The 24720-nt window shown below is 44.0% G+C and overlaps 1 protein-coding gene across 2 annotated transcripts; it reads right to left on the minus strand.

The window, feature by feature from the left end:
- Nucleotides 1-5534: 5534 nt before the first annotated feature.
- Nucleotides 5535-24704, minus strand: kank1b (KN motif and ankyrin repeat domains 1b). 2 transcript variants are annotated; one of them, XM_063210610.1, is made up of 12 exons: nt 24371-24704; nt 20821-20909; nt 16781-19738; nt 16396-16488; nt 14298-14400; nt 13679-13828; nt 12581-12668; nt 9621-9840; nt 8680-8822; nt 7412-7612; nt 6832-6930; nt 5535-6312 (listed from the first exon to the last, which is right to left on the minus strand). In XM_063210610.1, the coding sequence occupies exons 2-12, from the start codon at nt 20855-20857 to the stop codon at nt 6268-6270; spliced, it is 4137 nt and encodes a 1378-aa protein (XP_063066680.1). In that variant the 5' UTR covers nt 20858-20909; nt 24371-24704; the 3' UTR covers nt 5535-6267. The 2 variants fall into 2 exon arrangements, with proteins under 2 accessions (XP_063066680.1, XP_063066681.1); XM_063210611.1 differs by lacking the exon at nt 24371-24704 and adding an exon at nt 23624-24043.
- Between the last annotated feature and the right edge of the window lie 16 nt (nt 24705-24720).

The following is a 24720-nucleotide window of genomic DNA, read 5'->3' on the forward strand; positions in this document are numbered from 1 at the left end:
AGAGAGAGAGAGAGAGAGAGAGAGAGAGAGAGAGAGAGAGAGAGAGAGAGAGAGAGAGAGAGAGAGAGAGAGAGAGAGAGAGAGATCCCTGCACATGTTAGAGGTGCACCGTGTAAGAGAGAGAGAGAAGAGAGAACAAAGAGAGAGAGGGAGACAGACAGACAGAGAGAGATTGTGTTCTTAAGTGGACCTCTCAGATGAAATTACATATCAGATTCAAATCCAAGTCTGTAGCACTCTGCCATTTCTGTAAAACACCACTTATACTGCTAAGGCATGTTGCTATGGCAACTACACGTTTTGCCCACTGCAGTCCTCACAGAGTGATATTACTTCAGCATTCCTTCACCACACACACACACACACACACACACACACACACACACACACACACACACACACACACACACACACACACACACACACACACACACACACACACACACACACACAAAGAGCAGATAGAGAGCAGGACACAGACACACACTCACTCTCACAGTCAAAGGAATATGCATCATGATCTTATGAGCAGACAATGCAGTCCCAGTTTATCCCGGCGACCGACTGCTGTCCCCTAATGGGGCTATTTTGAATGCGGAGCGGCAGTAAAAATAAAAAAATAAAAAAATATATTATTATTAATACAGTGCCCTCCATAATTATTGGCACCCCTGGTTGAGATGTGTTAAAAGCATTAAAATAAATTCAGTGTTTATTGCAGAAGAATACTGTCACACTGAAAATTGTAGAAAAATGTAGCCTTCAACTCAAATGAATTGTAAGAAAATAAAAAAATCCCTGACTAAAAAATAATTATTTTTCATTAAATCACCTGTTCCACAATTATTGGCACCCTTAACAATTCCCAGGAAATAAATATAATTGAAGCATTTCTGTCATTTCTACAGTAGTTTACAAAGTTTACCAGAGTATGTAGGAACATTTAATTAGTAATTCATCACTTCCTGTTTCCCTGGGGTATAAACATGACGTGACACCGAGGCCATTTCTCTTATCCACTCTTAAACATGGGAAAGACAAAGGAACACAGCATACAAGTGAGGCAGATGTGCGTCGACCTTCACAGGTCAGGCAGAGGCTACAAGAAGATTGCCACTCAACTGCAGCTGCCCATATCCACTGTGAGAGGAATAATTAAGAAGTTCAAAACAACTGGAACAGTGGTAAACAAGCCTGGACGAGGACCCAAGTTTATTTTGCCACCACGCACAGTGATGAGGATGGTAAGAGAAATCAAAAGATCTCCAAAGCTCACTGTTACAGAATTACAACAAATGGTAGCATCCTGGGGTCACAAAGTCTCCAAATCAACCATCAGACGCTGTCCACACGCCAACAAGCTGTTTGGGAGGCATGCATGGAGAAAACCTTTCCTCAATCACAATCATAAACGCAAGCGTCTGGAGTTCGCCAAGCGGTATTGGGGCTTCAACTGGGACCGTGTGCTTTGGTCAGATGAGACCAAGATTGAGCTTTTTGGCAACAAACACTCTAAGTGGGTCTGGCGTACCACGAAAGATGCGCATGCTGAAAAGCACCTCATACCCACTGTGAAGTATGGGGGTGGGTCAGTGATGCTGTGGGGCTGTTTCGCTTCCAAAGGCCCTGGGAACCTTGTTAGGGTGCATGGCATCATGAATGCTTTGAAATACCAGGACATTTTAAATCAAAATCTGTTGCCCTCTGCCCGAAAGCTGAAGCTGGGTCGTCACTGGGTCTTTCAGCAAGACAATGACCCTAAACATATGGCCAAATCTACACAGAAATGGTTCACCAGACACAAAATCAAGCTCCTCCCATGGCCATCTCAGTCCCCTGACCTCAACCCCATTGAGAACCTGTGGGGTGAGCTGAAGAGGAGAGTACAGAGGAGAGGACCCAGGTCTCTGGATGATTTAGAGAGATTCTGCAAAGAGGAATGGCTGAAGATCCCTCTTTCTGTCTTTTCCCATCTTGTGAAACATTATAGGAGAAGATTAGGTGCTGTTTTGTTGGCAAAAGGGGGTTGTACAAAATATTAACACCAGGGGTGCTAATAATTGTGACACACATTATTTGATGTCAAATAATTATTTCTTTATGTGGGATTTTTTCCCCACTGAATAAATGCACTTGTATTGAAGGTTGGATTTTTCTCTTTTTTTCCATTAAGGTCCCATATTATTTAGAAAAAAAATAAAATAATTGGAAGCTAAAAAACACATCTCAACCAGGGGTGCCAATAATTATGGAGGGCACTGTATATTATTCTGGGTGTCTTTTTTGCATGCATGCATGTATTTCCATGTAATTGGGGAATGTCTCCCAAAAACACAGTTATAATATGTACATAATGTACAGTAGTAAGCAACTTCCTCCTGTCCTTGTCTGTTAACATGAAGCCGTTTGTCACTCCTCCCGTTACTGTCATTTGACATCGCTGTCTGTCTAGCTGCATGTGGGGTGCCACAAGTGACCCTATCCATCAGGGTCATTGTTCCTTATTTTGCTGTGGCTGTGCTGTCTGTGCTGTCTGTGTGTCTGTGTGTCTGTGTGTGTGTGTGTGTGTGTGTGTGTGTGTGTGTGTGTGTGTGTGTGTGTGTGTGTGTGTGTGCGTGTGTGTGTGTGTGTGTGTGTGTGTGTGTGTGTGTGTGTGTGTGTGTGTGTGCGTGTGCGCGTGTGTGCGCGCATGCTTTGTGTTGGTGCAGGGGGTTGAAGATGAGCTAAAAGTCATTTTCATAAGAAGTACTGACACTGTCAACAAGCAGAACAGAGGAGAGAGGGACAGAGGAGAGAGGGACAGAGAGAGAGAGAGAGAGAGAGAGACAGAGAGAGAGACAGAGAGAGACAGAGAACGAGAGAGAGAGGAGGAACGCAAGAGCGAAGAGCGAGAGAGAAATGAATACTCGAGCACCACTGCTCATAAAAAGCCCCTTGGAAGCCTTACATGGTGATTTGTTTTAATGAGCGTTTCGGAATATCCTGCGTATGAAAGCGCACGAAAAGCGGTCGCATGGCCAGAAGCCCCCTATGTTTGGTCAAGGGCGTCCCGTGTCTACTGTACTTGTTCAGAAGGGGGAAGAATCAATTTTTCCTGGTTTACCCTATACTTCCTTGCTTCCCGTTAGCCTAATTACATTACATACACAATACTTGCTGGCTCTCTCATCAGCACTATTGTATTGGCTAGCCTGGTTCAAAGATGTGAGCTCAATGATTTAATATTTCTGAACTCACACCTAAAAGGTCCATTGTGTGACATTTTAACAGGTTTCATTTGGTTCCAACTGTGTTGCTTGTTCAAAAACCTGTCTTTTTGGTTTGACGAATGAGTTATTGCTGTTGGCTTTCAAATGTACATTACCGCCTTCTCCAGAACTACACGGTACGTTACCTAATCAGTATATAATCTACACAGAACAATTATGGCACTAGATTGGCTAGGTTGGCTAGATTGCAGGAGTTTAACTTATTGAACTTTCAAAGGGCGGTTCACTGGCCTTAAAAAGCTCATGAAAAGCTCCTTCCAACCTTTTCGTCCATACCCATGTCCACTTTGCTTGTGCGGTAATGCAATATCAAGTGCCCTTTAAGTGAAGGTCCACTCCTTCAAGTGCCAAAACCAAAGATAATCTGATGAAAAGCTTCAATGTAAGAATATGAATGTTTTTTTCTGTCCAATGCATTTAAATCAATTTTTGGTGTGTGTGTGTGTGTGTGTGTGTGTGTGTGTATGTTTCTTGACTAAAAACCGTTTTGCAATATGCAGTGAATTAGTATATCTGTGTGAATGTAAAAACATGTTGTCTAACTACACACATAATTATAGGATTTGGTCACAAGAGGAATAAGCCCTACAGTTTTGAGGTTTCCCTAACCCATATTTTGTCGTTATTTGGATATTTGTTCTATCCATTGCGTTCAATAACAAACTAACAAATGTCTTTTTTCTTTTAATAATGAATTTCTTTTTTAAATTGTTTCCATAATAAAGTGCTCTTTTACAACCAAGAGTTTGAGCGAAAACATGTCATGCAACTTCAGGAATGGTATAGTGAACATAAAGTAATCCAATCCAAATGCAATGTGGATGCAGGGTCAGCGTCATCTAGTGGAGAGAAAGCTGAACTGCAGGCTTCCCCCATCTGTTTTGCCAATGCTGCAGAGTTACTTACTGCACTCAACTCTGCAAACAGCAGAAAATTAAAAGAACAAGATGAACTTAAAGATTTATTTTTGACAACAAAACTTAAGTCCCTCAGTATAAATGCCTTCAATCCTTCAGCGTCAACATTCTGCCTAGTTCAGGTCATAAATGGTTCCCTAGAATCTTTACGGCAGCAGTGCAAAGTATTTTTTTTCTATTTCTTATGTTTCTACAATGGTGTTTCATCATCAACAACTTTTGGCTTCATCTTCGTTCACCCATCAGCATCAATATTTCACACAGTCTGGTTTTCTGAAAAGTTCCGACCGTTCCGATTAACTGCCAATAAAGAAAGAGGCCTGGAAAGTCCATGAAACGCTACACGGAACATGAGTGGGTGGCCAAAACAAGAGTTTAGTGCCACAGAGAGGAACATCATTACGAGCCATGAAGTCACTCACTGGAACCACGAGAATGACACTACTGATGGAACCCCAGAGGGATGACCTTAGACATCAACATGCCCTGGATGCTAAGTTTGTGTCATTGAAGATTTAATAGTTTTTTCCCAGTGCATGATATAAATGTACTGTATTATAAAAAAGTAAGTACGATTGACAAGATTTAATAGTTTTTTTTTGCAATGTATCATATAAATGTACTGCATTATAAAAAAGTAAGTATCATTGACAGGAAGTAAAAAAAAACTTTTTCTGATGTCCTCTTTCTAAAGAAGGCAATGTTATGGTGATTGTGGGAATGGTGATCATTAATGATTATGGTGGGGTTTTTAGACATCGGAATGCTTGTCATGTAGAATTTAATAGGGTTTTGCAGTTCAAAATGGTTATAATAGTTAGTAGTTAGTAATAGTTATCTGATGTAATCTTCAACAGTAGTTTCAGATATTCAAAGTGGAAGGAATCATCACCATAATCATCTTGAACTTTTAAAAAGAAGACATCAGAAAGAGTTGTTGTTGTATGTTCTATCATCAATAATAACAACAACTCTTTCTGATGTCTTCTTTTTAAAAGTTCAAGATGATTATGGTGATGATTCCTTCCACTTTGAATATCTGAAACTACTGTTGAAGATTACATCAGATAACTATTAGGGCTGCCCTAGATTCAATGTTTAGGACATTACAGTGTGATGATGACACCATTACATCGAATAAATATGACATATTTCAATGTCATAGTATTAATGGCAATTTGAATCTTTTCAAGCATAACTTATGCAGCTGTCACTGTACTGTACAATGTACTCAATCACAATAATATGCTGCACTTTATTGATGGTCCAAATAGAGTAGCTGTTAGCGAGTTAGCCACTTGGTGGCACTGCACCTAGTAGGCTTACATCAAGACATCACAGCAATTGGTGAGGTACATTGAAATCTTTATTACTTTATAATTACTTCAGAAGAATAACTTTTTATGGAAAATAGTTCAAAGTAATGTTATAGTAGATGGTTTCAGGATGTAACGTTTGACAATGTGAAATATACATTTGAATTATTCCTGAATGTATTAATTATTGCATACGGCTGGATACCTGCGCATTGATGATACAAAATAGTAAGAAAAGGACATATCATGTATATGTATTTAGCAAGCGCAAACAAACACACTTAAAAACTGTTGCTTTTGAACCTCCTCTGAGGAGAAGACAGATACTGTATAAACAAACTTCCCTCCGGATTGGGCGGCATCAGACACATGACGGCTGTAGGCAGTGTGGTGAATTTGTCAAGAAAATATGGCCTCTACCAGGTGGCTGCTGTACAGTTATGAAAGGATGTCATTTGGTGTCAGGAAATAATATCCCTTCCTCAGCCATTCATGACATACATACACAATACAAGTGTTAAAAATGTTATAAATACTGTGATTTTATGATAATGACATACAATACTGTATGTTTACGATGTCAAGAAAATCAACTTCGATTTTAGCAAAATTGGGGATTTCCACAGCCAAAAGTCCCAAGATTACTGCCCTTAAACCAGGGTTTAAAATACTTGCAGTTCATTGGTCATGCCATAGAATACACGTAGCAGCAAATATGTGTAGAGATCAGGGGTGTTCAAACCAGGCCGTCAGCATTCAGTCACCCTACGGGATCTGAGGAGCAGGTTTGTTCCCAAGACGTGGCGTGCCCTGTAAAAAACAACAATGTGTAGAGCAGATATGTTAAAAATGTAGTTTGCTCCACTCTCATATCACAAATTACAATCAGCTGTATAAGAATATAATCATAATAATATAATAATAATAATATTAATATTAATATTATTATTAATAATAATATAATCAGTGAATAGCTGAAACTGCATGGAAAAGTGCATGGGAATACAGTCTCATTTAAGTTTTCAAATTGCACCCCTTGCTGGTACTGTAGTTTCATAGATTTTTTTTTTTCATAAGCAATCCTGTACATCAACAAGGATGTTCTCAGCCCAGAAGCACTGAAAAATAACATTAACTTATAAACGAATGTTCAAGCAAAAAAAAAAAAAATCCATATCATGACCATGCCCGTCTTAATCATGGACTCGCTCATCATTGGGTTGATTGTATCCTTCTGAGTTTTCTCAACAATGGTAGACATCAATCAATTAATGTAACAGTATGTTGGCAACTGTGGCTGATGATACATGTGTGTGATATATAACCTACCGGCGTTTGAAGCTTGGAGAAGTTGACATGGGCGTAAAGCAGCATGGCTATATCCTTATGTCCAGCCTCCAGAGCAATGGACAGGGCGGTGCTCTCATCCTGCATTAATGCACAACACACGCGCACACACACACACACGCCCAAACGCACACAAACACCTTTACTATGAACAAAAAAACTCACTAAATAAAATGTTTTATTTAATATTTAAAATTATATTTAATATTTAATTTTAAACACATGCACATGGCAGTTGTGAATAAAGTGGTGCATGGTGGTCAAGGATAAGAAACAAGTACAAACACACAAGACCTGCAGTGCAGTCTCTGCATCTCTCTAAATCTTCAAACAGTAGAACAAAATGTTTCATTCTCTGACTATGCTGTAATCAACTTGAGTTAATCTTTAGTACATCACACATCAGAATGAATGGACATATTAGCTACAGGGAAACATTATCAATCCACTTGATGATGACATACTGGCTCAGGTTACTGTTCCATGTTGTAAAATAGCACTCTAATCAATCAGTCAATCAATTAATCAATCAATCAAGGCACTGTTTGTTTTGGTCACCTACATTGTCACTCAGTGTGGCGTCGCAGCCCGGCTGGGCCAGCAGCAGCTTGACGATGTCCGCGTGACCGTGCTCGCTAGCGCACATGAGCGCCGTGGAACCCTCGTCGTCCTGCCCGTTGACCTCTGACCCCGAGTTGAGCAGGGCTCGGACCATGTCCATGCGGCCGTGGCTCACCGCCAGCATCAGAGCCGTCTGACCCGCCTGAGATGAGACAAGGTGGAAATGATGAACGTGGTGGAGGGCAGTATGGGAGGGATCCATTTTGACATCGGTTTATCATCTCATACAAGCTTGGATGACAAGAAGCAAAGTTCAAAGTTCAAAGTACTTTATTTTGCCATTTGTGCATAAACTAGTAGTCCAAGCACATAGGAACTCTTGTGCAGGCCCTCTGAGTCAATAAATATAATGAAATAGAAAAATAGGAAGACAAAATACATTAAAAAGTGATAAAAATCAAAGACATCAAAAGAATAAAAAAAAGGTGGATCAAATGTTCTTTTTTGCCATCAGCCTCACTCACTCAGTCACTCAGCAGGCATGAGTGTTGAGACTTGGAAGACAAAATTACTAATACAAAACATACAGGGGTTGGATAATGATCCTGAAACACCTGTCATTTAAGTGTGAGAGGTTTCATGGCTAAATTGGACCAGCCTTGTGGCCAGTATTCATCAATTGCACATTGCACCAGTAAGATCAGAGTGTGAAGGTTCAACTAGCAGGGTAAGGGCACAGTTTTGCTCAAAATACTGCTGTGTCAAAGCACAATACCCATAAATTGCAATTGTATTTATGGTATTAATATGACAGTATTTACGATAATAATTTTAGCTTAATTACATTATATAATAACAGCAGTGGTGTAGTCTACTTTTTTATGGTGGGTATACTGTATATTTGTTCATTTTTGAAGTGGGTATACTGTATATATTTGTGCTATTCAAAACAATGGATCAATCAATTTTAAGTGGGTATACTGAAATCCCTGAAATTTAGAAGTGGGTATACTCCGTATACCCGCGTTCTACGTAGACTACACCACTGAATAACAGCCGCCACTGCTCTTCTGCCTCAGTGGGGCATGTGACCTCACCTGGCTGGCCTTGGCGTTGACATCCCCCTTGCTTAAGAGCACGATGCCCATAAATTGCAATTGTATTCACGATATTTATATGACGGTATTTACGATAATAATATTAGCTTGATTACATTACATAATAACAACTGCCATTGCTCTTCTGCCTCCATGGGGCATGTGAGCTCACCTGGCTAGCCTTGGCGTTGACGTCCCCCTTGCTGAAGAGCTGCTCCACGATGCCCATGTCCTCTTTGGTCTCCACGGCAGCCAGCGCCGCCAGCATGATGGGCGTGTAGCCCGCCTTGTTCTGCTGGTCCACGTTGCACACGTCTAGCAGGAGAGACAACATTGATACAGACAAATTTATCATAAATGCATTCAAACGTCCATTATGGTGTACTATATACAACAGTGGGAGCTTATAAGAAATTTAGTCACCAGACACAGAGGATGTTCAAAAGTTAACGTGTATGTTTGAACAGAGTTTTAACATCATCTATTATTGTCTTGTGACTCTGTGAGGCCAACCAAGGCAACATTAAAAGGTGTACTCATTGCCTTGTAACTTTGAGGGACTAACCCAAAGACTGTGTGTCTATATACCTATGTGTATGGGCCAAACTATTAGATGGCTTGTCAATGAATTCACAGCTTTAATAAAAAACACACAAGCAGGGGGGTGCTGTGGCACACAATGTTAAGGTACCCATACCATATAAAGTATGGTCAGCTTCCTATGGGGACCCAGGATCGAGTCTGGCCTGGCGTCATTTCCCAATCTTACCCAATCTCTCTCTCTATACCCATCATGTCCTATTCAACTCTCTGATGGTCCGGTCATAATAAAGGGTGAAAGTCCCAATATACACACATGCAAACACACATACACCCTCATGCATGGATGCGACTAGGGAGCAAGCCCCATACCAGCCCCTAGGGAGCACTGCACCATGCTGAAGTTCGAGTGCCAGACTTTTCACTTTGATGGGACAAACCAAAGACTGAGCGGACAAATCTAAGACTGTGCGTCTGTACACACACCATGTGTAACGGCGTGCCCAAACAATCAATAAATGCCAAACTTTAATAACAAACCACAAGCGAATGGCAAGGGAATAGTAAGCCTACCAGCCTCCAGGAGGCGCTTCACCACGGTGAAGTTGGAGTGCGAGACGCTGTAGTGCAGTGCAGTGTTGCCATTGCCGTCGGCCATGTTGGCCAGGTGCTGCTGCACCATGGGAGAAACGCGCCGCGCCGCACACAGGAAGTCCCACACCGCCTCCGCCCGCGCCGCCTTCTGGCTCGACACACGAAACCACTCCTGGTGTAGCGCGTTCAGGCACGACCGCTGGACAGAGGAGACACACACACACACACACACGCGCGCACGCGTGTGCGCGTGTGCGCGTGCACACACGCACACACGCACACACACACACACACACACACACACACACATACACACACACACACACACGCACGAACACACACGCACGCACACGATTGACACACAGGGTTTAAAAATAAATGCACATTTCTAAGCACACACATGGGGTAATGGTGAATTGATTGATAAATCAAAGCACAGGGTAATGGGGAGTTCACATTTTGACATTTCCAATTTTTCTTCCCGTTGCATTTAACTGAAAAGGTAACGTCTAACATGTCAAGCAATGTAACATATAAAAAAAAACAAAGATATGCTTTATATTGATTTTTATAAACTATTTAATATCTGGCAGCTAATATTAAAGAAATATTCCCCTCGTCATATAGACCCACACAAATGTGACGTAATCAGGCTGCACGCGCATTGTTGGTGCAGAGTCGACCATGTACCGCACATTTGTAAAGAAGCTAGCCAGGTGTTTTTGTCTGAAATAAAAAATGGATGGTCACGATAAATTCAGATGTGAAGTGGGCGGTACAGACAGGGGCATTCCTGATGGTGTCCTCAGTACAGTCGGTACGTTTGATTTCCTGTAACCACAAACATATCCTACGCTTCTGGAACAGCCTACTCCCTCTCAAAATAACGTAACAGGTGTACTTATTAGGATCTCCATTTTAACAACTGTACACGCTTCAGGACGGCAGGTCTTCTCTGTGGCACGCAGTATGAATATAGACATTTTGAGCTTAGCCTGGTGTTAAACCTAGCAACTGTAAGTAAACACCCATCATATGTGGTGCGCACAGAGGGTAGACACACACCACATAATTTCACACTAGCACCCATGGGTTCACATCGTCAGTATATATACACACACATGCCCAATAGTACCAACAGAACATCCACAAAAAGAAAAGGCTACACATTAATCTGTGTCCATGAAACCGCATAGACAGTCTGAATGGCATTGAGTATGTGCAGAAGGAAGAACCACAGAGACAGCATAGATCCTCCAACGGACACTCACAAGGTATAATTTCTATATTGAAAAAAATAGATAGTCTGACACAAAGCAATTTGAACTTATAATAGACACCGTCTCATAATTACAAGGTGAAGCCAAATGTGGGTGAACATAGCACACAATGCACACAGTATTTTTTTTTCACTCGGGCCCTTTCTGAAATGCTGGGTTGTTTTGGAGGTTTTTGGGATGTACAAAGCCGGATGCCACAAAAAGCACTTGCTTGCTTCTTTCTCTCTTCCCCTTTCTAAGCCTCCAAAATGGACGCATGGATGTGACCAGTGAAAACTGACCTAGATGGAGGCCTAGATCAGAAGGAACCTTCATGTCACCTACAGTAATCTGATTACAGATATATGAAGATACTGTATTTGACTATGTACATTATAGTACTTTTTTTTAGCTTGCATTTCATTGTACTTCCTTGTAGTGAGTTAGTGATTTAAATTTGCACTGACATTATTCCTCAATTCTTCCTCAGTTACTACCCCGAGGGAGTTACGTTCATATTTTTTTTTTCCTGTAAACATTTTTTATTATAGTTCTAAACTATATTCAACTACTACTTATCAGATGGAGCTTTAATATTGTAAGCACTTCGAGGAACAAAATGACAACATTCCATCGGATGCCAGATAAGTACATCTCCTTCATCGTAGACATATTTGACATTCTGTAAGTCCACGGGGGAAGGGAGGCAGAGAGGGCATGCTTTGCTCTCCACCAAGACATTTAGAAACCCTCACTGCTCTTGGAATGTCAAAGTCCCTTGCAGAAAGAAAATTACAGGCGCATTCACATTCCAGAGGAGGAGGAGTATGAAAAGGAGTTCTCAAAAAAAAAGGAAGAGAAAAAAAAAAGCTCAGCAATTTCCTCTGAGTCAGATGATGATCTGGCATGTGGACGTCTGCCAAAGCCATAATGGTTTCAAGAATATCAAAATGAATTATAAACAAACAAACATTCAAAGGTTTTTTTTTCCATCCGTTCTGCTGACGTATGGGCATGGTAATTTGTTAGCGTGCAGCGATTCATCAACATGAGTTGGTGAGAAAACAAACTGAGGAGAAAAAGCTGGGCCAAAACATTTTCTCCAGCACTACTATTTTCATTTCATTTGTACACTTGTAGGTTTGTGAGGTTCTTGTTTACTTATACACATACATATTGATACAGGCCTCATAACATGTGGAAAGAAATACAATTAAACAGTTAGTTTTTCAATGAGCTCTACACTATGTATTATAATGTACATTCATTGATCAAATTTAAAGGAATGAGGGCTGCCACTGGACCTGCCAAGAGGTGGCAAATAACATGCCGAGCACTTCCTGGTTCTTCTTCTCCAAATCATACAGGTAATACAATCAACTCACCAATAATCAACTAATTTACCTGTCTAAAAAGTGGTCTTTACTAGAATTAGATGACTCATTGAATGGCTGGAAAATATGAGGAACACCATTGTTGCCTTTGAAACCGGATAAAACATGAATTGCTAATGGATTAATAGTTGAAGCCAGGCTGCCCACACTACATAGAGTATTAAACACCACCCCACCTACATGGTTAATATAATGTGCAGACATATGTACCATCAAATGTGTGCAGACACATAATCTGGTCTAAATATACAGCATGTGTACACATGCATCAATCAATGGAACTCACCAACTCTCTGCTGGATAAGGTTTGACCATCACACAAATGAGCCTTCAGTGTGTGGCATGCCGACAAAGTCTTCTCACTAAGTTCATACCTGTGCAAAGACAGAAAAGCAATATGTCAGGCGTTTTGCAACAAGCCGTGACAAATCAATAAATAAAACAGAGGGTGAGATCCTGTACACAGAAAATAGAAAACTGAATTTATGCTAAACACAGTTCATTTTTACACAAACCAGCTATTTCTTGTAATCCTTCCTGAACCAGGCAATTCTAATGAGAACCACTAATCTGAGAGGAGGGCCACCGGGGAATCACCTCTCTTAATTGTGCTGACAGAAAGCATACAGCAGGTTTTACAATCTTTCTCGACACTTTTTAATACTACAGTAGGCTACTTCTGTAATGAGTTCATAATAAACAGGCAAATACGAACAGATGCGATCGAATATCTTTCTTGACATGAGTAAACAGAACTTGTTGTGAAATCTTATCCGAGCACGCGGGATGGGGGTCTTTTCACATCACGCTGCGATGAGCACTCAAGTCAACAGAGCGCTAACCTGCTTTATTCATGTATTTGGCATTCCCCCCTCAGACCCATGAATAATGAATTGACTTTTAGCTGCAGTGAATTTCTATGAGCGAAGGATTACAGTTGCTGAGGCCAGTGCTAATCCCTTTCCCCTCGTCGCTGTGTCATACTTAATCAGGTCCCGTCCTGTGGAGGTCAAATGCAGCTGGCCGGCCCGGCACATAGAAACTGTAAACACATTTTAAAGCATCCGTATCGACAAGAAGACAACTTGAACCCTCTTCAGTATGTTTGCTAGCCGTAGCTTGATAATAACCTTGCTAATTTATGAGGATCCCCAAAATGTGCATACCCCTGTTCCCACGCTACTGCTTTCCGTCTACCCTTAGAAAAGTGACAAACTTTGGTGGCAAAATATATTTGTCACTTGATTGATGACAAATTCTGGTACTAAACGAACTACGCATCAATAAATATAGCTATAGCAGACTGTAGGAAACAGAGATAGGGAACATCGTGCTCGCCCCTTGTGTATTAACCGTTTGACCTACTGCCCTGCACAGGTCCCACCTGTCTGGTTTCCCTTGGCTTCTCCTGTCCTCAGCTGCTGGTCTGCCTCCACTACTCCTCTTCTCAGCCATGGCAGGGGCCTCCACTGCCGCCCCATCGGAGTCTGAGCCCTCAGAGTAGGAGTCTTCACTAAGAGCCATACTCCCCACCCTGCTCCACAGACAGACAGACAGACAGACAGACACACACACACACACGGCAATTAAACAAACCACATTGGAATCCAACACACACACACACGCACGCACACTCAGCTGCATGAGAAAAAAAGCCTGGCATTCGGACAACATTTCAAGTCTAGACACTGATGCTATTTAAAATATTGGAATTCCATTACCAAACTAAATCAAGACATGATTCTTGATAAAAAAAAACCTAATATGAATGACGGTCATCTATCCAATTTTAATTTAATTTGTTTCATCTTCATACCAGTAACCAACTTCAACAGAGAATCACAAACAGACCAATCAAGAAAACAAAGACTAAACCAAAATCCTGATGACTAAATGCATACTGTGCATATATTTATCATATTGCATTTAAGTGTATAAAATCTGTTTCACACAAAAATACAGGCTAAATAAACCAAGGCCCTATTGACCACCAGCCAACTCACCCTGCAGACTTGGACTTTGTCTTCCTTCTGCCTTCATCACCACTGTGGCGGCCATCTTTCCTCTTGATGATGGGCTTCAGGACAGAGACCTCAGCAGGCGGTCCTGAGGGCACAGTAGAGTAGAGTTATGCACCTTTCATGTGCTCTGGTATATTATCCAATCACGGAAACTTGTATATTAACATTTTCTATGAGTTGTCCTGTGGAAAATACCACATGGGGCGTTCATGTGTGTAATTTCCAGCACACATGAAGGAACCATTACTTAATTGATCCCAAAGCAAATGAAGGTGTCTAGTAGCCTACATATAATACACATAATACAGACATTGCAGGACAGATCACACATACAGTAGTGCGCACAACTGCATACATAAACATAACTCACAGCTAAGCATACAAACACAAAATACCAAAAATAAAGAAAAGGATAAAAAGTAGGTCAATAGGGAGCAGAGCCGTCCTGATAAGGCACCTTAAAGGACCAGTTCAGTCAATTTCAATATGCTGTGGTATTGTTCACGCTACCCTTGATTTGTCAGTACCCGGTGATGCCACATTTTTCGGCTAAGCCCTTTCCGAGATATGAGCTATTCTAATGGGGGCAGCGTTTGTTTACATTTTTTTTTTTTAATTAACATAGGCCTACTCCAAATATTTTCCCAAAAGGTACCACTGTTTGCTAGTTGTCTGCTGATGTTGTATAACCTTTTGGGTGTTTTTGGGAATAAATAAAAATGTTTTTTTTTTTTTTTTAATGTAAACAAAGCGATGCCCCCATTACAATGACCAAGATCTCGGAAAAGGCTGAAGAAAAAGAAAAAAAAACTTGAAATTGACTGAACTGGTCCTTTAATGTTGTCTGGTGGAAATCAAATAAGTCTTAAAAAAGGTACGATCAATTTGAGGCTTGTCATGTACATATGGCTGCACTATTTTTGAATTTAACCCGCTTCCAGCCTAGTAACATACATCAACAGTTCCTTGGTATTGATAATTGGCTTTTAGGTTGCACCTTTTAGTCTATGACCTCTCGTATACCCCTACATACCTGATATTTATGTGGCAGAAACAGCACATTGTATCACACAAGCATTTTTCCTCATTATGTGAAGGATTAACAAATAAAATCAAGCTAGAAATGCACTCAGAGAGTGTAGACCTCCGCTTAGGAAGCCGTTTCATAGAACATTTGACAAAGTTATACCCTAATCCCCCCACACACACACACCCCTCGTCTTTTTGCCTCGTTTTTGTGGAGTTAGAAACTGGAATGTCAAAATTCGCCCTATCCCATAAGGATGAGGAATCTTTTTTTAAATTCCTGCATCCGGATAATGATCTGTATCATCACCAATATTTAATCACTTGTTCCTTTTGTCATTTCCAACAACTACCCAAAATTTCATCCAAATCCGAGCAAAGCTTATCCTGCTGACAGACAAACAGACAAACCAACGCAACAATAAACACAACCTCCTTGGTGGAGGTAATAACGCCTTTAACTGTGGATCCCAAATCAAATAGTCACCCTGAGACAACACACCTGTTTGAGCACCCCTCAGATGGTGCGCAGATTCTCAGTGTGTAGTACTCTATGGGCGTTTGCATACTTTGCCTGCTGATCTAAAGTCAGCTAGAACGGCTTCAATTTCAGTGCAGCGAGCAACCAGAAAACCACAGCGACAGAGGAAAATGTAGCCATCCAAAACCAAACGCCATCCCAAATATTCTAAGTGTAGGTCTGAGACAGCCAGCATTGAAACCAGAAGATGCTATTTCTACCCCTTAGCAGAGCTGAACCCAAAGGAGTCGCCTTGCAAATGAACACTATACACTGAGTGTTTTTGTTTGTCTTTTTCACCCATAGTCTAATCTTAAATCTCAATCATTTTGCCTTCCACTTTCTCAGGCGCCCCTTGCTTTAACTAAACACAGGGGACATGTATAGATTTCAATCAGTCTTCAAGTATGTGTGTGTGAGTGAGAGAGAGAGGGTGAGATTGTGAAGGTGAGAATGTGTGTGTGTGTGTGTCAGTAAAAGTGAGGGTGAGAATGAGAGAGAAATATACTGTATGCACAAGAGACGAGCACCAACCAAGAAGGTCAGAGGATTTCTTTTCTCCCAGAGCACTCTTCTTTTTGCCTGGAGACTTCTCTGCAGTTTCACAAGATGGACTGGTACCTGAACCTGATAAATAACAAAAATACTTCAAAAGGACAGAAACTTCATCCGAATAACTGCCACATATACTTCAATTAACAACAGCAAAGGGATTTTCTTCAGAATAAGCATCAGAACGCACTGCCTTGGAGTGGCCTTACTTTGTTACAATACAACACAACCAAGAGTCTGGAGTTCTAATTTCTTTAAAAAAAAAATGGTGTCTTCAGGCTGTCTGCTAGCATGTTTACTACTCTTTGTGAATCAGCTTAGCCATGTTTATCATTTCACCATGTTCTTGGTGATCATCTTTATTTACCTTTGCGCGGTGACTGTGGTTCGTCTGCGCCCACCTGTCGCACCACAGAGTCCAGGCAGGAGACGGTGCTGGCCAGTTGGGTGTTAATGGAGGTGAACTGCCACTGCGGATGCTGCTGCTGCTGCTGCCCCACCACCTCTCCCAGGTCGCTGTGGCTCTCCGTCAGCAGGCTCTGCTGATCCTTCAGCAGCTTCTGCATGCGCTCGATGTAATGATCCAGGCCCGGCTCCAGCACCAGCGTGACGGGTGAGGGTGGCTTTACGGGGGAGGTCTGGGTGGTCTGGGCGAACACCAGCGTCTGCCAACGTCCAGACGCATCCCGGAGCCTACCATCGCCCACGCTGACCCCGATGCTCCTGGTCGTGACGGGGTCCGGAAGGCGGGACGGGCCGCACGCGATGTTCCTGGTTCTCAGTCCCACCAGGAAGTTCTCGTGGACGTTGGCGAGCCCCACCCCCGTGTCTCGTGTGGTGACCTTGGCAGCGGCGGAACTGTGAAGAAGGTGGATCGCGTCGACACCCGACGACGCTGCTGTTGCTGCCGTTCCGACGCTAACCGAGCGCGTCTTCACTGTGGCTTCCATATCTCTGACTCTACCCTCCCCTATGGCAATGGACCGGGTGAGGTTGGTCACGGTGTTGGTGTGCTTCTCCTTGGTGGCGTTCAGAGACGTGTTGGTGCTGGACTCTGTGAAGTAAGCCATCGTGGTGCTGGTGGAGCGCGACGTGGTGTCCACCGTGGGGGTGCTGGTACGCTGGGACATTGTGGCCGGAGTCACCATGATCCCCAGGTCCACTCCTCGCACCGGCTCGGTGAGAGTGCCGCGAGACACGAGGGCCTTCAGTGGGGTCACGGTCACATCCACCGTGCAGTCCCCACATCCGATTGTCCGCTGCTCTGCTTTCTGTACCAACCGGCTTAGGGTCACCATTGTCTCATCCGTAAGCACCCCTGCCTCACACACACTAACTTCCGTACCCACACCCTGACTGCAGAGCGTGGAAACATAGTCCCCTACACCTTTCTCGCACATCTCCACCTTCTCCTGTACGACCCAGCGATCCATAGGGGCGTTGTGACCTGCGGCCACGCTACGCACCTGTGGAGTGCAAGACACCCCCACGTCAACCCCCTGCCAACCTTCCCTTCGCCCCGCGTCTTCTGTGGAGGCATCCCTGGAGCTCGGCTGGACCCCGACCCCCACGGTGCGCGTCTGAGCCCCGGCCTGGGAAGACGCGCTGTGTGTCGTGGGCCGGGCCGTGGAGCTCTTGTCCGTGGAGCGACCTGCGTTGCGCAGCTCGCTCCTCAGCAGACCAATCTCCTTCTGTAAAGCAGCGTCCTTCAGCTCTGCTTCCAAGCGCCTCACTTGGTCCTTGAGCATGTGGATGGTGCGTTGCTGGGATACTAGCTCCTCTGGTGATGATGCTGCTGATGATGCTCCGAGCATGGACTCGGAGACCCCCGTTACCGTGGACCTAGTCTCCAGTTCCGCCTCCGTGGCCGCGTCTATGGTGGATCTTGCAGAGCTCTGACGGTCGAACTGGCTCGTTATGTCCTTCAAGGGCAGGTCGTCTCCAACCGCAACCGACCGGTGGCTCCTGGTGTGAGACGACGACTTGTTGTTGGCGCTCGACCCTTGTCGACTCTCTAGCCGCGCGTCTTTGATTTTCTTCTCCAGGGCCTGCATCTCGGCCGCCAGTTGCCTGAACTCCAGCAGGCCCGTGGTGGCAATGGTCTTCAGGACGTCCGCGTCGTCTCTGCTGCTGCTGCTGCTGCTGGTGGGGGTGGTGGTGGTGGTGGTCTCCCCCTCCGGCTCCTTCCTGAGGCGAGTGCGCTGCGTCTCCAGCTGCTCGGCCGAACCCGTGCTGTGAGCCCTCTTCCGAAACGCTGATGACGAGGAGGACGCCGCGCCGTCGTCGGTGTCCTCCTCGCCCTTCAGCCGCCTGACCTGGGAGACCAGCTGCCTCTTCTCCTCCTGCAGGACGGAGATCTTCACCTGCAACACAGGTATGGCCTTCACCTGCTCCTCCAGGTCCTTCAGCCTCTGCAGGGCCACCATCATCTGATCGCGCACCATCTGCAGGTGGACGGAGCTCGTGCCCGTGACCGGGGTGGCCATGCCCGAGCTCAGTGGACTGTGCCTCAGCGACCCCCCACCACCAACACCTGTCACCCCCATGGAGGCCATAGGCCCAGGTTGCTCAGCGATGCTGAGCTTGGCACTGCCAGTTTGCAGGCTCTGGTTGAGAGCCTTCCAGCTGGTGTAGGGTGACAAGGAACCACTGGATCCGACGCCTCCGAAGCTGGCGAGCCTACGCCTAGGATGGGGCTCTGGAGCGGTGGCGGCGGCGGTGGCGATGGATGTGGATGATGAGGCCAGCAGGGCCGCCTTCTCCTGCTCCAGGCGCCTTCGCGTCTCCAGCAAGGTGCGCTCCACATGGGGGTTGGATCTCGGGAGGGCAGGGGAGCGGTTGGCCGGAGGCGGCTTACCCTCCAGAGTCCTCTGAGAGGCGACTGGGGCGACCACAGGCGGCGTCTGAGAGGCCTCGTTGACATCCCTGCCCCCCGGGGCGAGGGAGGGGGAGGAGTGGGAAGGGGGCAGCGGGGGCCTCCTGTGGCTCATAGAGGACGAAGACGAGGACGAGGAGGAGAATGAGGCTCGGCGGACTTCATCGCTGCTGCTGACGGAGGAGAGAGACTCTGAGGAGGTCCACTGGGTGGGGCCTGCTAGTCTGCCCTGAGGTTCCGGCGCGTGATTGGACAGCCCGCCCTGAGGTTCTAGCACGTGGTGATTGGCTGCCCGCAGGCACCTCTGAAGGCTGAGACGCCGAATATTGTCAGCGTTTTCAATACTGTCCACGTACTGCAGAAAGTCAAGGTCAATCTGGTGACCATATGGGGTGTCCAGAGAATATGCAACGCTACTGTGCTTACTGCCAACAGTGGACTCGGGGTTACCTATATGGGAACATACACACAAACACACATATAAATTAGTAAAGTTTTCAAATTTATAATTTGTTAAATAGATGACATTAGCAGAGGCATCATAGGACAGATGGAGTATTAATGAAAGATGTCTAATGATCCTGTGCAAATATAGCAAAATTGAGCACATAATCCATATGTGTGGGAATAATAAAAACACCTAACACAAACTCGGAACAAAACAAAACAAAGGGAAGCGATAGAAATACTGTTTATTGACTCTAATTTAAAATACCTTCAGCTTGTATAGAGTGTAAGATTTCACAAACCCCTCTACGCGATTCAGAGGTTTTGCATCATCATTAAAATATCCCACATAATCATAGTCCAAAGTCCAACAAATAAACCATGCCTAGCATGGCAGACCTAGATTTATTTATAAAAATGCGTTCCATAAATGCAATACATTTTCTGTCTGCTCAATCTGTCAAAGCCTCAAAAGTAAACATTTAGGATGCTGATCACAGCAAAGAAGTTTGTTAACTTTTTTGAAAGTTATTTACCTCAGCGATTCGGTACCTCAGCAAAGTATGACCCACAGAAGCATAGTTCAGTTGCATTCGCATCCCAAACTTTTCCACCCTCTCCTGCTATTTTCACTTAAGTTATTTCCTCTGCTCTACAGACTCACAGGACTAGACTCTTCAAAAACAAGGCAGAAAAAAAGTCACCAACATTTATCCCAGCCTCAAAGTAGACAACGATTGGCTGAGTGTGCCCTCCAATCCTTGCATACTTCCCACTCGTCAAAAAGACATCCCCTTTAAAGACTACCTTCTGACAGATACTGTATATGATCCTACCAGTAATATACACTGATGTTGAATTCTGATGGTTTAATGCACAGTGTGGTTGACAGGATCTTTTCTTTAAGGAAGAGGGTCAGTCAGTCTTTGAACATTCAACAAACAAAAAATGTTTTACGACACTGTGAGGTCCTAAAATTACCCACTATATGGGGTACTTCATAAAAAGCTGTACAAACTTCCATGTACATATATTTTCATGAAGTCTATGTTGAGGATGAAAAAAATATAAACACACTGACCCACCTGAGGCATTGGCGTAGTAATATGTGCTGTGGGCCATGTTTGGGGTGACGAGGGCAATCCTCCACAGCTCATGTCATCTTCACCCCAACCTAAGAAATAAACAAAGAGAGGAAAGGCTGTTAGGTCTGACGTGACAACCAAGACAAGGTGTGCATTCCAATATGCAACCTTGCATCCTCCACTTGTGCTTGTGGCCTCGAACCAGGAAGTAATATGTCATGATGACATCACTGACACCAGCGTTATATTTCAATATCTCGCAAAAGCTCAATTGTAAAGTCATTTTCTTATTTGCAAACTGAATGGTGAATGAAGAATAGTCCCCCAAAAATTGCTTTGGCTAGGCTGACAGCTGGGAAACTTATTTGTTTTCTCCACAGAGGAGGGGCCAGGAGGCGGGCCGATGCCACAAGCTCAAGTGGAGGACGCAAGGTTGCACATTGGAACGCACCCAAGGTGCCACCCAAGCCAAGCCTGCTTGATGCCAAGTCCCCCCCGCCAGCACTGTCTAACAGTACATACACAGTATAGGTCTGCTTCCAGCTTAGCAAAGTAAAAACCCTGTGCCATGTTTGATGATTCAAGCATTTTCTTAACCACCTGATTCTATTGTGCGTGCAAAATCAAACAGGTAAAAAGTCAGAGGGAGGAAAAACAGGGCACTGAGGCGGGACTTGCTGTCTGGAGCCAGGATTAACATCGCTGGGCACATAAAGTACAGTACAGATTTAAATTACACTTGGAACAATTGCATTGGCCCATACAGACCCGCCCCATTCATACCTGACCCAAGCATTCAATCCTAGAAGGCTCACACATTTAAAGCGATATTAAAATCCATATTAGCAAAAACAAAACCATGGTTAAAAATACTTTTGACACGGACAACCCCCAAAAGGCATGAATGAACACCATGAATGTGGTCTCGGCTGAGAGCCAGGCTATGCTGTATGAACGCTGCCCTGTGTTTCAAAGCCATCACTAAACTCTGGGTAAGCTTACATTGACACTCGTTCCCCATTTACACCTCTGTTATTGTTTGTCTAATGCTATGGAAGGAGGGGATGCACAACAGCAGCAGCAGCAGCAGTGTCAGTGCGGTGCATGTCTTGGGACGCGCTGTCCTGACGCTGTAGCCGTAGCGTAGAGCAGAGCCTCAAGGGAACATGCTGCTGATGACTCAAAGGATATTTGAACCCCACTGTTCTGTGCTGCTCGGCTCTAGCTATTGCAGCAGCAGAGCTGAAAAGCCCTGGCAGCAGAGCCCAGCAGAGCAGGCTGGAAGGATGGGATAGGGGAGAAAGTGGGACAGTGAGTGCATGTGGAAAAACTTGCAGGATGGCAATAAGTTGCTGGATGACGTCATTGAAAACCCCATCATTTTAGCTTGTTATTAAGATGACAAGCGAGGGAGCAACTTTAAAATGGAGAGCAAATATAAAAACGTTATACTTAAAGATACACAGAGCCATTCAGCAGTGGTTATATCCATTTGGGGGCCATAGGCCAAATATAGACTTATAGAATTATCTTTTTTTTCTGGTATTTACCATGATGGTGGGACTGCCTTTTACGTCCCCCTACAGAGGGCAGATTTGGTGGGGCCCTAGGCGATTGACTAGCCTGCCTGAGTATAACCGGCTCTGGACCCATTCTACATACCACCTCTCTGGTTGGACAAAGTACCAAAAAAAAAAAAAAAAAAACATTGGGGAAAAAAAATACAGGGCCTTGGTCGGCTCTCTCTTGACTGGCCGCGAAGTGGCACTATTTGTGGAATTTCATTTATTCCAGCACATGGGTCAACTTTGCTGGGCAAAACACAAATACACTGTGACCACAAACCAAAGCCATTTCAATTTCCCCCTTCTGTCCCTCTCCTCCTGGTCTACTAAATTAAATGCAATGTCCAAGCTGAAGGAATGAGACGTCTTTGAGTGTGTTGTGTATAGAAGGCTAAAGTAATGTAGGGGATACAAAAGCAACCTTGTGGGGGAAAAACAACTCAGGAAGCAGGACTCTCGCCATCTGCAGTATACACACTCAAAATGAATCCAAGCGCCCCATACAAGAACAAAATGACGCAGAACAACAACCAGACACATGGTTTATCATGGCCATAACAACCCAATTGGTTGTTCAATTTCCAGGCCGAATACCAACATCTGATCTCTCTCATATCAGACTTAGCAGTAAGATTCTGGAAGAGTGACAGCTCTTGTCCATTCTGTTATTTTGCTCCCTTTCTTAATTCCTTCCCGAAACACGCTCAGCCACTCCAAGCACATCACTGAAAAGGTCGGCACAGAAAGCCTGTAACCAAGGTGAGCCCTCATTTTCCCCAAAGAGTGACAACAGAAACCTAACAGAGACTTTCTGTGAGGGGCTTTGTCCAGGCAGAGAAAGAAAATCGACTAAATGGAGAGCAAGGTGGATGACGTGCATTGACTGTAGGCCTACATCTATTACTATCACAACCTGGACAGAAATCCAGTCAGCCTTCAACACTTCACATTTTTGATTGCCTACTGTACATCATGTCAGGCATAGCTCTTGTGTGGATATAAAAAACAACAAAAGAAACAAACAAAACAATTACAAACTCTGTAAGCAAACAAAGGTAACTTTACCTGCAGTTATGAACTTACTTTTAAGTTCTTTAGGGCATAAAGACTCAATTTTTTGGCCCCCCATTGACAATCTTATCCACAAAAAAAACTCAGCTCTGCAGGCCTAGTGTCCTTGAGATGAGAGGTAGGCCTAAAGAAATTTAGATTTTGATGGTCTTAAAGGGTGCACTTACCTTACAGTATTTTACATGCCTTTACTTGGTGATTCAGACTACTGGCCATTTTCCCAAGGAGCTCACTGAAACAAAACCTTTTTGTTCGTGTTGTTCACCTAGTCAGTGGAAAACAACATTTTCCAAGTGTCTTAACTGAAATCCACAAAATCCTGCATTCTAAACAGCCATGGAATGCCTCATGTGCTTTGATCAATTAACTAATCTCCCCAGCCCCCATGGTGCAAGTCGTGCGACCTGGTCCAGTGTGTTGTTGCTGTAGCCTGTGTGGATTACACGCGTGGGGCCTGCCTGGCACCATAAATACAGCTTATTCAAAGTCATGTAAAGCACGTCATTAAGTCAAAACTGCCCGTGAAGTAAGTAAATGCACCTTTCACCAACACCTTAACACGTACCTACTTAATGTTAATTTATGAATGATTAGCACACTGAACACCATGCTTGACAAACCACACAGGGTATGTTCACCGTTTAATCAAAACAGGATGAGATCATTGTTAAAATTCATGAATCAATTGTACCAAACTGGCTTGTTATGAGTAAAACCGTGTATACGAAGCTTAATTGTGGGCAATTGAGAGGAGCTTGCATCCTGTCCCGTGCAGGTGCAGTGGGGAACTCGCTGCGGCATTTATTTGTAGCCCTTTGTCAGTAGCCATCGACCACCACGAGCAAACTCGTATGAACTCATGTTATCTACTAAAATAATTAGGCGTAAGAATATAGAAGCTACACATTTGTTACCTGATGTATTCCAATTAGTGTCCCTTCAGAATGGATCACGCATCTGCCCTGGGCACAGGCATCAACACAACAATTCTGAAGCTCCCAGCTGACGAAGTTATCCGAGCAAGGCATGCTCAAAGGCGCACCACCAAGGTGCTCTGCGTAATGACGCAGCGTCAGGTACGCGTGTGGTCCACTCTGAAACATTCATGACCGTGCAGTTCACACTTCTATGCCCAGTGAAACAAAACTGACTTGTGCACAGCCTACTGAAGTTGTACTGGTGATAATTTAGGTTCGTGTCAATAGAACTCCCCACAGATCTGAAGGTCTAAGTAGGCTTAATAAGGCCTTAGTCTTGGGATTTA

The sequence above is a fragment of the Engraulis encrasicolus genome, chromosome 11, assembly GCF_034702125.1.
Source record: "Engraulis encrasicolus isolate BLACKSEA-1 chromosome 11, IST_EnEncr_1.0, whole genome shotgun sequence".
Lineage (NCBI taxonomy): Eukaryota > Metazoa > Chordata > Actinopteri > Clupeiformes > Engraulidae > Engraulis > Engraulis encrasicolus.